The 17,121-nt window shown below is 42.0% G+C and overlaps 1 protein-coding gene across 4 annotated transcripts in view; it reads right to left on the bottom strand.

Moving 5' to 3' along the window:
- The window catches only part of PSKH1 (protein serine kinase H1), an 83,927-nt gene that overhangs the window by 41,531 nt on the left and 25,275 nt on the right, over positions 1–17,121 (bottom strand). For all 4 annotated transcript variants that reach the window (XM_072117739.1, XM_072117742.1, XM_072117743.1 and 1 more), the window contains exon 2: positions 9,925–10,916. In XM_072117739.1, coding sequence (XP_071973840.1) covers positions 9,925–10,857 — 933 coding nt within the window. In that variant the 5' untranslated portion in view covers positions 10,858–10,916. The remainder of the gene's footprint in view (positions 1–9,924; positions 10,917–17,121) is intronic.

Below are 17,121 nucleotides of genomic sequence, written 5' to 3'. Positions count from 1 at the left end.
CCAGGCATGTTCGGCTAAAGATCCCTGGCTATAAACTTGGTACTCCTTGGCTCCCTTCGAGGTGCTGAGGCGCATCAATCCAGTGGCCTATAAGTTGCGCCTTCCTCATAGCATGCACATCCAGAACTCCTTCCAGGTCTCTTTACTCAAGCCTGTCATCCTGAACTGCTTCTCCCGGCAAGTACCTCCTCCTGCTCCTGAGGTTGACTCCACCGGCGTCTTCAAAGGTAAAGGAGATCCTTGATATGAAGATAGTGAGAGGTAAGCGGTTCTTCTTGGTTGACTGGAAGGGGTTCGGGCTGTAGGAAAGATCCTGGGATCCTTGTGTGCTGACAGTGTAAGATGGTTAATGAATATTTAGAAAACCCTTAAAAGTTCAAGTATACTAGCACAGATGAAAACAGATAAGTTGGTTGAGAATCCAGAGCATCACATTTGTTCTATGAAACTCTCACAACGGCCCGAAATTCAACAGTCTATTCTTGTTCTGAGAAATGAAGGCCATTCCATGCAACACACTGCCAAGAACCACCTTCAAAAATCTATAAAACTTTTTTTTTTTTCCACATAAATAGCTCTGTGATGGCTTATTTTTTGCATAACAAATTGCACTTCATAATGATGGTATTTAATATTCCATGCTGTGTACTGGGAAGCAGTAAAAAATTCCAAATGCAGTGAAAATGGTGAAAAAACACATTTGCAACGTTTTCTTATGGGCTTGGATTTTACAGATTTCACTGTGCGCCCCAAATGACATGTCTACTTTATTATTTGGGTCGGTGCAATCATGGGGATACCAAATTTGCATAGGTTTTATGATGTTTACATACATTTACAAAATTTAAAACCTCCTGTACAAAATTTTATTTTTTTTAATTTTGCCATCTTCTGGTGCCAATAACTTTTCATACTTTAGTGTACGGAGCTGTGGGTGGTGTAATTTTTTGCAAATTTTGATGGTGTTTGCATTGCTATAATTTTTAGGGCTGTACAACCTTTTGATCACTTTTTATTGATTTTTTTATATTATCGACGCTTTGGGCGCTATTTTCCATTACGGGGTAAAAGGCAGTGTAAAAACCTTACTATATTTTAATACACTCACTTTATTAGTTACATCTGTCCAACTGCTCGTTAACACTTAATTTCTAATCAGCCAATCACATGGCGGCAACTCAGTGCATTTAGGCATGTAGACATGGTCAAGACAATCTCCTGCAGTTCAAACCGAGCATCAGTATGGGGAAGAAAGGTGATTTGAGTGCCTTTGAACGTGGCATGGTTCTTGGTGCCAGAAGGGCTGGTCCGAGTAATTAAGAAACTGCTGATCTACTGGGATTTTCACACACAACCAGCTCTAGTGAGCGGCAGTTCTGTGGGCGGAAATGCCTTGTTGATGCCAGAGGAGAATGGGCAGACTGGTTCGAGCTGATAGAAAGGCAACAGTGACTCAAATCACCACCCGTTACAACCAAGTTAGGCAGAAGAGCATCTCTGAACGCACAGTACGTCGAACTTTGAGGCAGATGGGCTACAGCAGCAGAAGACCACACCGGGTGCCACTCCTTTCAGCTAAGAACAGGAAACTGAGGCTACAATTTGCACAAGCTCATCGAAATTGGACAGTAGAAGATTGGAAAAACGTTGCCTGGTCTGATGAGTCTCGATTTCTGCTGCGACATTCGGATGGTAGGGTCAGAATTTGGCATTAACAACATGAAAGCATGGATCCATCCTGCCTTGTATCAACGGTTCAGGCTGGTGGTGGTGTCATGGTGTGGGGAATATTTTCTTGGCATTCTTTGGGCCCCTTGCTACCAATTGAGCATCGTTGCAATGCCACAGCCTACCTGAGTATTGTTGCTGACCATGTCCATCCCTTTATGACCACAATGTACCCAACATCTGATGGCTACTTTCAGCAGGATAATGCGCCATGTCATAAAGCTGGAATCATCTCAGACTGGTTTCTTGAACATGACAATGAGTTCACTGTACTCAAATGGCCTCCACAGTCACCAGATCTCAATCCAATAGAGCATCTTTGGGATGTGGTGGAACGGGAGATTCGCATCATGGATGTCCAGCCGACAAATCTGCGGTAACTGTGTGATGCCATCATGTCAATATGGACCAAAATCTCTGAGGAATGCTTCCAGCACCTTGTTGAATCTATGCCACGAAGAATTGAGGCAGTTCTGAAGGCAAAAGGGGGTCCAACCCGTTACTAGCATGGTGTACCTAATAAAGTGGCTGGTGAGTGCAGATCGGGCATTTTTGGATGTGGCGATACCTAATGTGTTTATGATTTTTACTGTTTATTAATATTTGTATCAGTTCTAGGGAAAGAGGGGTGATTTGAATTTTTTTTTTTGAATTTTGTATTTTTTTTATTATATTTTTTTCAACTTTTTTTTTTATTTTTACTTTTACTATTTTTCAGACTCCCTCGGGTACTTAGTCCTTGGTTGTCTGATCGATTCTATCACATACTGCCATACTACAGTATGGCAGTATATGAGGATTCCCCTCCTTATTCATTACAATGTGCTGATAGCACATTGTAATGAATGAATTAAAGCGAGACAGCCTCGGGGCTTTGGAAGACCCGAGGCTGTCATGGCGACGGATCGCCACTCCCCGATAATGTCAAGGGCAGCGACGATCTGCGGCAAGATGGCAGCAACTATTGCAGGCGTTACCGGTAAGCCTTTGCTGCAATATGCAACAAAGACTTACCGGCTATGGAGAGGGCTGGGCCGCAAGCCCTCTCCATGCACCCGGACCCGGTTTGCGCAGAACTAGTCGGGAAGGGGTTAATATGGGCAAAAGAACACAGACATTGGACAGAAAAATATTAGAAAAAAAGTGTTATGGACAGACAAATTTAAGTTTGAGGCGTGGGGATCACACAGAAGAACATTTGTGAGATGAAGAACAATGGAAAAAATGCAGGAAAAGTGCCTGACACCACCTGTCAAGCATGGTGAAGGTAATGTGATGGTCTGAAGTTTCTTCGGTGCTGGTAAAGTGGGAGATTTTGAATTAAGGAAGACTATCACTGCATTTTGCAACGCCATATCATACCCTGTGAACAGAGTTTCATTGGAGCCAATTTCATCCTACGACAGGACAATGAGCCAAAGCAAATTAAAATTCAACCCAAACCAAATTATGTATAAAACTATTTAGGGAAGAAGCAGGCAGCTGGTATTCTATCTGTAATGGAGTGGCCAGCCCAGTCAACAGATCTCAATCCCATTGAGCTATTGTGGGAGCAGCTTGACCGCATGGTACGCAAAAAATGCCAATGTGGGAGAGGCTTCTGGAGCCATGGGGTGAAATTTCTCCAGATTCCTCCTCGATAAATTAACAGCTAGGATGCCAACGGTCTGCAATGCTGTAATTGCAGTAAAAGGAGCATTCTTTAATGAAAGCAAAAAATTTGAAGGGTAAATTATTTTAACTGTAAAAAAAAATATTTCAAACCTTGTTAACGTCTCAACTATATTTTCTATTCATTTTGCAACTCATTTGAAAAATAAAAAGTATGAATGTTTTGAGCGGTAGTGAAGTTTCCAGTTTTTATGGTATTTTTTTATGTACTCAGAAAAAGGACAAAGAATGGACAGATCTTTTATTAAAAAGAGGATATACCCATGCTCTTTTGGTAAAAGAAAGGAAAAATATTTACGTGCAGAACAGATCCATCTATTAAGAAAACAGATAAAGAATGAGATGATCTAAAGATAAGATCAGCCATTTAAAAGAATTAGCATATGATCACATCAGATCCCAATTTGAAGAATGGACCCCTCAATAGCTTTAGACTGAGTAGGACTATAAAAGATCATGTTGTATGAAGCAAACTGCTCTCCATTCGTAAAGAGAAAAATTGGTTAGGAAAAGCAATTACTCGGGGGAACCATAGATGTAGCAGTTTTAACCACTGTACGAATGTGCTCAAAGGCCGTGAGTTGCAGATAGGAGTGGGAGGTATAGATTAAACCATTTCATTACATGTAGGTCAATTTACATGGTCTATATTTTTTGAGCATGAAAAAAAATTTAAATAGGCAAAACTATACTTACACATTGTCAAGACCATAAAAATGTGATAAAAACTGGAAATGGAACGTGGGGATAGACATAAAAGAAGGGAAGCATGGATCATGAGGACCTTATATAGGTAAATGATAAGAATAATATGGGAGCATTTCTACTGTCCTGTGTCTTGGACTTCACTGCTGTGTACGTGTCATCCAGCTTAGGTTGATTAGTCCTACCTGGACAGTGCAGGAAACTCCGTGTATTTGGAATTATTGGGGCTTATTTACCAAGGGTCCCGCAGCAGCATTTCCGTTGGGTTTTCTGACTTTTGGGGCATTGCACCACTAGCACAGGGATTTAAAGGGGATCGTGTCACACGCGATCAGATTGTGTTGCAATCGTGCCGGCTTTCATGCGACACATATCAGGGGGAGGGCCGTCGGGGGATCTGACAGATTTGGGATGAGCGCGGTATTTAACATTTAAATTTGTGTTGCAAGCCATGCACTTGGAGGAAGATGGTGAACTCCGATGGACCTGATCGGGGAAGCAACACATGCAGGAAATTGGGTGCACGATCTTCTTGAATCGTGGCAGATGTGCATTCCAGCAGACATTCCGGATTGGGGATTGTGCATGGACAGATAAATAAATGTGCCCCATTGTGTTTATGTATGGCAATGAGCCTGTACCCAACTTTTCCAAGTTCCTGAAGCACATTGCAGCATAATGATCTGCAGGATACTGGGAAAGCTGGATGACATCACAGGCTGTTGGGAAGGCTAATGGGGGGGTAAGATGAGGAATGCAGACAATAAGATATCCACCAAAACACTAAGTGATGCAAAATATCTCTTTATCAAAGCATTTGTATACAAAATGACACATACCGAAAACTGATACTGTGCATGAATGTAAAGTCCATTAGTAGTCCTTCAAAAGTCCATTAGACTGTATAACAATCCAACTAACGCAAATAAAAGACAAAGAAAAGTGTTACATCTGGTAATTATAGGGTGAAAATGTCACCAAGATGCCCCATCTACTGGTGTAGGGATATTCACTCACAAAATTGTAAAATAACCGAATATGGACAAACTAGATGAAAACATCTATATTCTCTCATATAAAATGTATACTCTTTACCGATTTAAAAATCCCAATACATAAAAATAGATCACTGACTACAGAAATAGCCACTCACAGAGACACTACATCAAAAAAGTAAATAAATGCATCAACTTTGTAGGACTAAAATTACCAGGAAGTGAAAGATATTTTATAAACAAATTATATAGCAGACACAATAACGATAGAAGCCAAAGGGCTCATAAAGTACATAATTCATATAGTCAGGTATTGTTAGAAAAACCACCGGCGCTTCAGGAGTATGGTGCAGCAAAATTCCTTCCTTATTGTATTCCAGTAAAAGCATATCTTTCCATTATGACATATTACATAGGTCTACAAGACACGGCATCCCAGGAGATCGACCTGCGTGTTTCGCTCATGAAAGCTTAGCCATGGTCTACCAACAATGGCAAAATGATTAAATTTAAAAGCCGCGCTCCCTGCTGGCGTGTGACGCCACAAGCACATGACCACCGTCTCTTGACAGACTAAACTCCGCCCGCATCGAGTGCGGCTAACCTTTAGAATACAAAACCCTTTGAAAGTTAAAACGTTATCCTAAATTACTAAGTATAAGAGTACTAACATTCTTAAATATTAATGCCATTTATCTCGTGTAATCAACGGCAAAATGTAGTACAAAAATGAACAAATGCTGTTAAACTCCAAAAAACGGGAGAAAGATGGGTTCTTGTGTTACGAAAGAGGGAAGGTATTTCTTGTTCTTAAAACCATAAGGGCCGGCCATAAATAATTGGATCTTTGGACTTTTGCTTTCCTATAAAGTCAGCTATGTACCCAGCTCCGGACTGTCCAAGCCTATGAAATTATCAACACTACAAATGTAATATGAATGAATAACTGGGATTTGCATACCAAAATGATCTGTGTCAGCAGGCATCTTCCTTAACACAAGATATGTTTCTGCATCAGTGTAGCTACAGCATTCTCAAGGTGCATGTTTGGTTCACAATGCATAAAAACAAATGGTAGATTTCTATTATATTATTGTAATGTTAATGAATTGACTATTTTCACTATATTGAAATATTTGATGTAATAGTACTGCATGGCGGGAGGTGCGTTCCCGCATTTTGCAGTACTGTTAAGTCAGGCTTCTGGCACCGGCTTCTAGCCAGTACCAGAAGCATCATGTGCCAGCTGTATGTTACAGCTGGCACCCGTCTCTAGCACCCGTGGAGTGGAGTTTCCTCTGATTGCAGGCATTAACCCCTTACACGCCGTGGACACATGCACCAAATCGTTGCCCCCCACCCCAATGGCGCTTACTGAGGACGTCCGATCCTCCGCTGGCAGCCCTGGGGTCTGCCAGTGCCCTTGGGCTGCGCGGCTTCTTGCGCAGCATGCTCTGTGTGTAACATAATACAGTGTAATACATCTGAATTACACTGTATAAGGTGAAGAAGGGCTTGAACAAGCGATCAGAATTAAAACATTTTTTAATAAAGAGAATAAAGTTAATGTCCCCTAAACACAAACATCCCCTATACATATCTAATACAGTATAAAAAACACAAAATCACAAAAAAAAAAAAAAAAAAAAAAAAAACCAAACATTTGTGGTATTGCCGTGTCTGTAACAATCTGTACAATAACTCAGAAACATTATGGCGCTCAACAAGCGGGTCCAATAAAAACAAAACCTGAAAAACTAGCCAAAAATGAAAATTTTTCATAAAATCCCTACACAAAAATGATCCAAAAAGTGATCAAATAAGTCATGTGCGCCAAATTGGTACCACTGAAAAGGACAACTCAATACATAAAAATTAAGCCCTAAACCAGCTCTGTCAACCAAAATATATTAACCCCTTATCACCGGCACTAGTTTTCAGCTCAATGACCAGACTCGATTTTTCAAATCTGACATGTCTCACGATAATTGGTTATAACTTCGGAACGCTTTAACATATCCCGGTGATTTTGAGAATGTTTTCTCGTGATACATTGTACTTCATGTTAGTTATAAAATTTAAGTAATACGTTTTGCGATTCGTTCTGAAAAAAAGTGAAAATTTGGCAAACGTTTGTAAAAATTCTTCATTTTCCAAATTTGAAATGTTCTGCTTTCCAGATGGGAAGTAAAACTACCCAAAAAGCTTGATAAATTACATTTACGGAATGTCTGCTTTATGTTGGGATGATATTTAATGCATCCTCTCACTTTTCTAGGATGTTATGAGGTGCAGAACTTTAGGTGCGATTTTTCTCATTTTCATGAAAATTGCCAAAACTCACATTTTGAGGGAAAACTCAGCTTCCAAGTGACTTTGAAAGGCCTAAATAATAGTAAAACCCCATAAATTACCCCGCTATAGAAACTTCACCCCTCAACGTATGTAAACCAACTTCTATTAAGTCCATTAACCCTTTAAGTGTTTCATATGGGTTAAAACAATATGGACCTGCGATTTAGAAACTATGGAATTTTTTTGGAAAATACATTCATTTAGGCCAAACGGACAGTTTCAGAATAAATTACATGATGAAACGCACTGCAACGTTTGATGCCCAATTCCTCCCGAGTGTACTGATACCACATTTGCGGTGGTAAACTGCTGTATGGGCACACAGCAATTATAGAATGAATGAAGGCGCCATTCACTGCAAATTTGTATTGTCACATTGTACTACCTATACATTTTTATTGTTTTTGGTAATGCAAACATATGATAGCTTATTTTTTACGGGATGAGATACAATGTATAGATAATTCATTTAGAGGGTCTATAGCTTATTCATGAGATTTTATTAACTATTTCAAGGGGGACACAAACAAAATCATCAATTTTTATTTATTTCATAATATTTTATCTTTATTCTCTGGTTCACTACGATTGCGGTGATACCTCATTTATATAGTTTTTCTTATCTTTGCTCTATTTTCCTGAGCAAAACCAATATTGGAGAATATCGCATTGGTACTATTGAGGGCTTATTTTTTGCGAAAAGAGTTGTTCTATTCAGTTGTATCATATTATGGAACGTAGCTTTTTTTGATCACTTTTTAGAACATTTTTTGTGATGGTGTTTGATGAAAAATTGTATATTACAGGAAGTTTTTCGTAGTTTTTTTTTTTAATCGTTCACCGAGCGGGTTCAATATTGATTTAGATTTATTGTACAGATTAATACGGACGCGGTGATACTAAATATGTACATTTTTTGTGTGTTTTTGTGTTTTATATACTGTATTTGCATTATATGTGTAACTGGGGAGATTATGGGACTTTATTTTATTTATTTAATTATTATTATAAAATGAATTAATCTTTTTTTTTTTTTTTTTAACTTTCACATATTTTCCACCTTTTGGCTTGAACAAGCGATCATTCGATCACTTATTCAAGCCTCTACACTTCAATACACTTGGCAGAACCCGGCGAGAAGAGGATCTGACAGCCTCGGATCACTCGTCGGGACCCGGGGCAGCGGCAGGAGGGATCGGATCCACCGGTAAGCACACCGGGGGGTGTCCGATCCACGGGGGACACACTTGCACGCCGCGGTCATGCTTGACTGCGGCGTGTAAGGGGTTAAACACCCGGGATCTGAGTTTTTCCGATCCCGGGTGTTAGTGCCGGGTCTGGGCTGTGATATCACAGCCCGACACCGGCACTATACTGACCCAATGTCCCGAAATCTTCTTCTGACGCGGCGCCGTAGAAAGGCGTCGCGTCAGAAGAAGTACCCTTAATGACCGACGTAGATTCCCGATAGGGCGGTCATTAAGGGGTTAAAGTTATGTCTCCAGAAAGATGGCGATACAAAAATAAATGAGATTTTCTCTGTATTCGTTTTTCTTAAGTAAAATTGTAAAAATATATTAAAAACTATATAAATGAGATATCACCGTAATTGTAGTGATCTATACAACAAAGATAATATGTTACTTTTATGGTATGGTGTACGGCCCCCAAAAAAATATAAGAAGAAAGGAAACCAAAGTTTACGATTTTTTTTCCTACATATATTTAAGAGTTAATAATGCATAATCTGCTCTGAATGGCACAGCTTTCCTTCAATGCCCTGGCACGTGCCCATACAGCAGGTTACCACCACATATGGGGTGTTGTTACACTCAGGAGAAATTGTGTATCAAACTTTGTGGAGCGTTTTGGTATTTTATCCTCTGAGAATTTGTACATTTTGTTTAAAAATACATTCATTTAGCCAAAAAGATAGAGATATAGAGATTTTGCAATGTTTCTTCCAAACCCCGCCTAGAAAATGTTGCAGTTTATTTAGTTTATTTTGCACAGAATATAATGCTTTCCCAAAAACCGGTCTAAATTCTCCAATAGGATCTCATTTTAACAAATGCAATGAGAGTATAGTAGACAGTGACGCGGTCCTTGGATATTTATTCCCGTCTTTTCAGTATTAAAAGGTAGCTTGCAGCGTTATCTTCCAGGGAAGCAGGAAGCAAATTTAAAAAATTGTTATTAAACATAAGGTTTTGCATTAATAAAAAAATGGACTTCAAAAGGAAGCCTCCAACTCTTACGTGTCCCCCAAAGCCCTTCTCCCCAATCTCACTGCATGGGAAACCTCAATGCAAAACAGTCTGAAGCAAACTTTCTGACGGGGGGTGGGGGCTAGTGGAAGAAGTCCTTTGAGGAAGGGGGGGGGGGATGGGGTCGTGTAACTTAATAAAGTGTAAGTTTAATAATAGATTTCCTTTAAAGGCAATTATAAACTTGAAAAAACATTACCAACCTCTCCAGAGTAGCTGTATTTTCCCTTTAAAATTTGACGGTACAGACGTGTTCTATTGTCATCCTCAAATGGCATAGTGCCACTCAAAAGTATATAGGAGATGACTCCTAGTGCCCACATGTCCACAGAGTTTGTGTAAGGCTTTCTTACAAGAATTTCCGGAGCAATGTATTCTGGTGTTCCGCAAGTGGTCTTCATTAAACAATCATCCCCTTTTTTACGGGCACTTGCAAGACCAAAATCTGTAATCATAATTTTGGAGTCTGTCCCTGGATGATAATACAGCAGATTTTCTGGTTTTAAGTCTCTGTGTGTAATCCCAAGAGTGTGCAAATATTTCACCCCCTCCAAAACCATTTGTAGTACATGAGTGGCATCCCTCTCCGTAAATGAACCCTTGGCGATTATTCGGTCAAAAAGTTCTCCACCTGTTGCCAACTCCATTACCATATAGACTCTTTCCTGTGTCTCAAACACTTCAATTAGCTTGATAATATTTGTATGTCGAACTCTCCTTAGAACACTGAGTTCAGACTCACAGACCTCCCTACCTTCTCTGTATTTTGTTTCAATCATCTTTATAGCATATGGCTGCTTAGAGGCCTTGTTTTCCACTCTTACAACACGGCTAAAGCTTCCTCGACCAATAAGAGCTTTGATATCATATTTTGCAGTTACTCGTGGATCAAATTTAGCTCTGTATTTCGCTACTTTATGTTTCCTAGGATCAGCGGATTCTGCATTACTCTGTGAAAAACCATTTGAGTAAGGAGGAGCTGGGGAATGAACTTTTGAGTCAATTAGTCCATTGTCTGTAATAAAATGTTTGTATTGGTCATTTTTTAGGGCTAGGTGAGGCTCCACTATTTTGACTAAATCCAGCTGGATGTTCTTCGGAGGTTCTGGAAGAACTTTGCTTGTCCCACAGCCCATCACTCAGTCGTCCATGTGGCATTGTGTTTGAAAATATAAATGAACTGATGTACTTGCACCTTGGGGAAAAAAAAAAATATATATATAAATTCATAATTAAACTTGAATGTAAATAAATGTATGTATAAGAGGAAAGAAATTTGAGAATTAAAAACATTTATAGTACTACATTTCAATTTAATTATAATATGATATAATATAATAGAATATGAGATATATATATAGATAGATAGATAGATAGATAGATATCTTTTTTTTTTACAAGCAGTCCCCGGGTTACATACAAGATAGGGCCCGGAGGTTTGTTCTTAAGTTGAATTTGTATGTAAGTCGAAACTGTATATTTTATAATTGAAGTTCTAGATAAAAAAAAATTCTCTTTTGTCCCAGTGTTTCAAAATTTTTGCTGTAATTGGACCAAGGATTATCAATAAAACTTCATTACAGACACCTTACAGCTGATCATTGCAGTCTGGGACTATTATAAAGCAGCTTCACCAGAGGTCATAGTGGGCAGAGGGGTCCGTCTGTAAAATAATATTATATATATATACACACATACATACATACATACATACATACACACACACACACATATATACACACACACACACACACATACATACATACAACATCCCCCACCGGGGCCTAGCCTTTTCTCGGGGCCTGGAGTCAGCCGGGGCCCGCAGTACCTGAGTGGCTGGCGGTTGCGGCCTAGGCACGCTAGTGTCACGGTGCTTGGTATGGGGAACCGGAGGGCTGTCCTACAGCCTGGCAGGTCTCCAGCAGGGAGGTGTTGGCAAGAAATGATGAGGGAGAGGCGGCTATAGCGGATCTCCCTGGGGCAACCCTTTGGTCTCTAGAGTATGAGTCTCTGTGTGGTGGACAGGGTGCCTGTGATGATGGTAGTTGTAGTAGCAGGGACCAGACCGAGGCAGAGGTTGAACAAAAACAACTTACAGTTCTTTATTGGAACCGACAGGAACTTCAGCAACGTGCCTTTAACAGAGTGATGGAGTACGGAGATGCAGCTGGAGGAAGCCACAGGAGGTAGATCACCAGCCTGGATGCAGAGGGCAGGCTGGGAGGTAGCTGTGTCCTAATAGGAAGCTTCAGCTCGTCCTGGAGTGCTTCAGGTATCACCCTTGAAGGTAGGATGATACCCCTTTCCTCACTATACTAGCTAATCTATTAGCTCCACTCTTCAGAGGCAGGGGCTAGGCTCTTCCTGCTCTTATCTGGTATGCTGGCTGAATAGATTCTGGACTGGGGTACCCAGTCTGCTTCTCTTCTTATCTAAGCTAGGCTGAACTAATCTCTAGCTGGTGTCCTGCAGACCCTCAGGTCTGACCAGGACTGGTCTCTTCTCCCTCCTGGGAGAGACTGCTCTCCTCTCTCTCCTGAGGGAGACTCTTCTAGAACATTCCTGGCCAGGGGTTTTGTAACTCCCTGGTCAGGTGGTGGCTGTTCCTCCAATCACATCTCAGCTTACATTAGACAGAATGCAATACAAGTGATTGGACGACAGATCTAGCATCATACAAAACACTTAACTTCTGCCCTGCCAGGCAGGAGCTACCACTGCAATGTCCCCTGTGTGATGTGATGACATGCTGTGGGGCTTATTCGCAAGCACTCCTTCGCCATTGCATCGGTGAGGGTGTTGCATATATAATATATCATTCACACTAGCAATGCCAGGAATTATTTCCTTTACACCATATGTCTATTTCATTAAAGGGGTTGTGAATAAATATGGCCAGGAGAGGGGAAGATCTTGTACTACTCAAATCCCCCACTTTCCTCCAGCCTCATGCCAATTAGCCTAATGGAGCTAGCTAATACTACAAAGTCTGCAGAGAAACCTCAGAACTACAGGGGGTAGCTATTAACCAACACCTTGTGCAGCCATCGCGTCTCCAAAAGGCTTGAGCTGACCCCCCCCCCCCCCTCAATTTTCGAAAAGGAGACAATGGGGCAGATTTATTAAGTGTCTGAAAGTCAGAATATGCCCATGGCAACCAATCATGGCTCAGCTTTCATTGTACCAGTGCTCCTGAATATTTTAAAGGGGAGCAGTGATTGGTTGCAATTGCAACTAGAAATATTCTGACTTTCAGACACTTGATAAATCTGCCCCAATGAGTCATAAAATTAAATCAATACGTTAATTATGGACAGTTATGGTCCATCTCAACCCAAGGGCAAATAAATTTTTGAAACAATGTATCCCAAGGGTATCATATCAATATATGTCTAAAATGTATAATTAAGTGACCTTGCGTACCCTTCAGAGGTCCGAAATGTCATGGTTTCCCTCACAGGGGTATTCCAGAAGTATGTATAACTTTTATTCAAATGGGTCATTAAAATATAAGCCAACATGTAATTAATGTATGTACTTGAGTGTAGGCTGAGTTTTTCAGCACAAAAAAAAAAACACCATACACCTTACTCTGCTTATACTGTATAAAACAAAAATATTTGTACTCGTCATTCCAACACCCATGAGCAGGTCCTCTCCTTTTATTCGATGCTCCGCCTTCGGCTTATACCTGGGGAAGGGGCTGACTGGCTATGTACTGGGGGCAGGGGCTAACAGGCTATATTGTAGGGTGAATGGGCTGGTTGGCTATATACTGGGGGAGACCCCGACAATGAGTAAGTGGAGGCAACAGAAGACCACCCTGAAGCCTGCGGTACACCCCGCGAACCTCCTCCCTCGTTACCTGCACTCCCGGACAGAGTCTGTCGCCTCCGCCATCATGGCTCCTGCCCCTCAAGCTGTGAGTGACCACCACCGAAGCCCACAGAGGCCAAGAGCCAGATCTGTTTGCGGCAAGTTCGCCGCTGGCGCCTCATCGCCTGGCACCCATGGCTTCCCCGTTGAAGACCTGCGCTATCCCCGCGACTGGTCCATGGAAAGCGGAACCAGGACCAAAACGCTCTCAGGCTGCCGCCCAGACTCAATCGCCCACCTCGCCGAAACATAACCTGTCTGCCAGTGCACGCTTACATGCGAATCTTTTCACTGCAAGAAAACTGGGAGGATGCCGCAAGCCCGGACTTTGAAGACCCGGGATCACATTCCCAGAGTAAGCAGGGCACCCATCTATACAGGCCGCGGGCAGCCACCATCAGGGCTTCCACCCGCAAGCTGACATAACTGCTCGGAGGGAGATTGTTCATCAGGCGCAGGTACATGCTGCACCCCCTGGTGGACAGGAGATAGAGAACATGGTGAATACTGCTCGAGCTGGGCAGGAATCACCCCGCACAAGCCACACACAGGAATACCCATCTACCAGTGGACTCAGGATCGGCTGCACAATGGGGTGCAATGGGGCGTCTTCAGGCCCTAGGGGCAATATTTTGCAGCAGAGTCTTCTGGAGGCTCTGAGAAAAGGGAAAAGATCAATCAATGTAGAGGGTGGAGAGGTTGATCTGTCTTTCTGGATAGAGAGGCATGGCCTTGGAGCCTTCCGAGAAAATAGAGGAGGGACTCCCGACAGCCGGGCCAGGTGGGGTCCGTCTTAGGTGGCGGGGCAGTGATGCGTGTCCTCCTAGAACTAAGGTGGTTGAGCTCCTCCTATAGATGGGCTTCAAGGCAATAGACATCTTTGCCTTGATTCGTCCTTATGACACATCTGAGTTCGATGTCAGTTTTGTTCGCCCAGAGGGACTTGAGCTCTTCTGGGGGAATTATAAGCTGAAATAGAACATGCCTTGTTAAAGATATTACACTGCACTCAGACGCCATCTTACATATTGTCGGACATTTTAAAGATTCAGTATTCATTCCACATAACTTTGTGTAGTGATAACTAAGTTTGGGTGTTTCCCTCTTGAAACAAAGACTTAGTGCTCACTAGCACCACCTAGTGGAAGGTATCCAGGTGGACATCCTTCAAGTTAGTCAATTCCAGCGCTGGACACAGACTCATTTAATTTGAAAGTCACCTTACAATTATTAGGGGTTTGAGCCCCAGATATAAATCTTTAAGAATTGGCGTCTTCCTGGTTGGGCATACTTTTATGGACATCTAACCATCGAGGTGACCTCCGCAAGAGTCCAGGCGGCCAGTGACCAGAACTGACAATGAGCGCTCGTCGGGGTAAGTCAAGTCTATTTTTGTCTACCTTGACTGTAGTTCTGTTTCACTGGCTGAAAGGGACTGGGTAAGGTCATCTCCTTGTGTGATATTATGTACTTTGCCTTAAATGTCCATATATAATAGTATGTTCACGATGATTTCGGCAAAGGATCACGGTGACCGACAGAGACTGGACGTGACAATGTAGGTTGTAGAAAAAGGCCTGCAGTGCCCTCTTGTGAATTGTTGATGTAGTTCAGAAAGTCTGTGATGGTGGAGATTTTGTTCATGTAAGCGCGGATAGAATCTGGAAGTTTGCAGAGACAAATTCTGGCCAAATTTATGTATCGTTCCTTCGGGATTGATGCGGCCCCGTGATGCGGAAAGGACAGTAGAGACAAGAGGGACACTGACGGGAATTTTACAGTTGAGCGTTAACTCCTTGATTTCTGAAATATTGTGTGAAGGTCTCTAATTTGTACTTACTGATAGTTAGCGGGGTAGTCTGGAGCTGTATGTACGGAGGATATCTATAGCCCTTGAACAAAATCAGGTATTCCACAGATTCCACAAAATGGGTAGTGAGCAAAGTAAGACTGTAGCTGGACACTGCAGACCTAAAAAGGCAACTGACATAGTGTAACACAGGAAAGGTAAAGAGTGGGTAAAAGGAAGTTATGAGGTATTGAAGTTTTTGGGTATGTTAGATGATCCCCTGAGTGTGCAGAGGTAGGAGACAGCACTTGATGAAAATGGTGGCTGGCTCAAAGACAAAAAGTGGCACACCCAGGCAGAAGGTTGTTTTGATGTACGCAGAGAGTTAATGACAAAGGAAAGTGGATGGGGTTGATTACTGGAGACTTAGACCAGTGACTACGGATGGACCAGGACAGAGGGACAGGAATCCTAGAGTGCTCATTAAAAAAAAAAAAAAAAAAAATCGTTTGGAATGCAGACCAGCACCCTCTTAGACTCCACCCCCGTATCTGGGGGGTTAGAGAAGATGACACGCCATACCATTTTTCAGTGGCGGCCATCTTAAGATAGTATATTGTTTTCAAGTCCCTGAAAGTTAATTGCCTATGATTCTACACTGTAGGCTGGTTGTAGGATAGCAGCTGAGTCACCCTTGAGGTGTCCTGACGGATGTTTGAAATAAATGCCGGCAGGTGAATATTTTCACCAATTTCAAACATTTGCTAAGAGTCTTGAGTGTGCAACGCTGTTTGTTTATTTTGTTTATTTTATTTTAAAACTTATTTGATCTTGACAATTGCAGAAAAATTACTAGAAAAAGTGTTGCAATGTCTCTGGTACCTGCTTTCTGGAGTTGAAAGAGTTAATCAGGGGGAGATCTCTGTGCAGCTGGGCTTTGCTTTGTCTTATCTATGTCTGTGAGAAGTGTCCTTGAAGCACACAGAAAGCATCTGTGTTGAGTGGGGGAAACAGAGCTGACAATCTAAAAGACTTAAAGGAATTTGCTTGTGATAAGAATACAAAGAGACACACTCTAGGAAACGTAGACGGCCCCAACAGGGCGGGACAAGGGGGGTGGTAATGGACAAGGATGTCAGCAAGAACAGTCCCCCTCTTCTGAAAGCCCCCCCAAATAGTTGGTGCCTTTCATTGTAGAACTCTTCCCTGTTGGCAAATGTTCTCCTCTCTGTGCCCCTACATGAGGATTTCCAGTAAATATTTGCCTTTACCAGTGTAGTAATCCAGTATATCTGATGCAGATTCCCACAAGGGGGGTAAAACTCCCCCAGCCAGTACTCCATACTACACAGCCCTACAGGGAGTAGACTGGCAGACTAGCCCCTTACTGGATGTTCTCCTTTCAGTATGCGGAGGACCTACTATTGTTGTTTGCCAGGATGCATTTATTGACCTTATGTGTTTTCTGTTCCAGAAGGGTTGCAAAGTTTCCGGAGACAAACTCCAGTATTGCCAGAAGAAGGTGGTCTTCCTAGGCCACTGCTTCTCAGCCACAGGCAGACACCTGATAGAGGGAAGAAAGCTGGCAGTCCAGAATGTGCCCCTGCCCTGAGGCCCTAAGCCTCTTCACATGTTTCTAGGACTGGCCAGCTCCTGCGGCCTGGGATAAGGTCTGCTGCCTCCAGCCTGATGTTGCCCCTTGATAATTGAATTGCCTCTTCCCCATTTGCCCTTA

This window comes from Engystomops pustulosus, chromosome 7 (genome assembly GCF_040894005.1).
Source record: "Engystomops pustulosus chromosome 7, aEngPut4.maternal, whole genome shotgun sequence".
Classification (NCBI taxonomy): Eukaryota; Metazoa; Chordata; class Amphibia; order Anura; family Leptodactylidae; genus Engystomops; species Engystomops pustulosus.
This window is presented reverse-complemented; position numbering and strand designations above follow the sequence as displayed.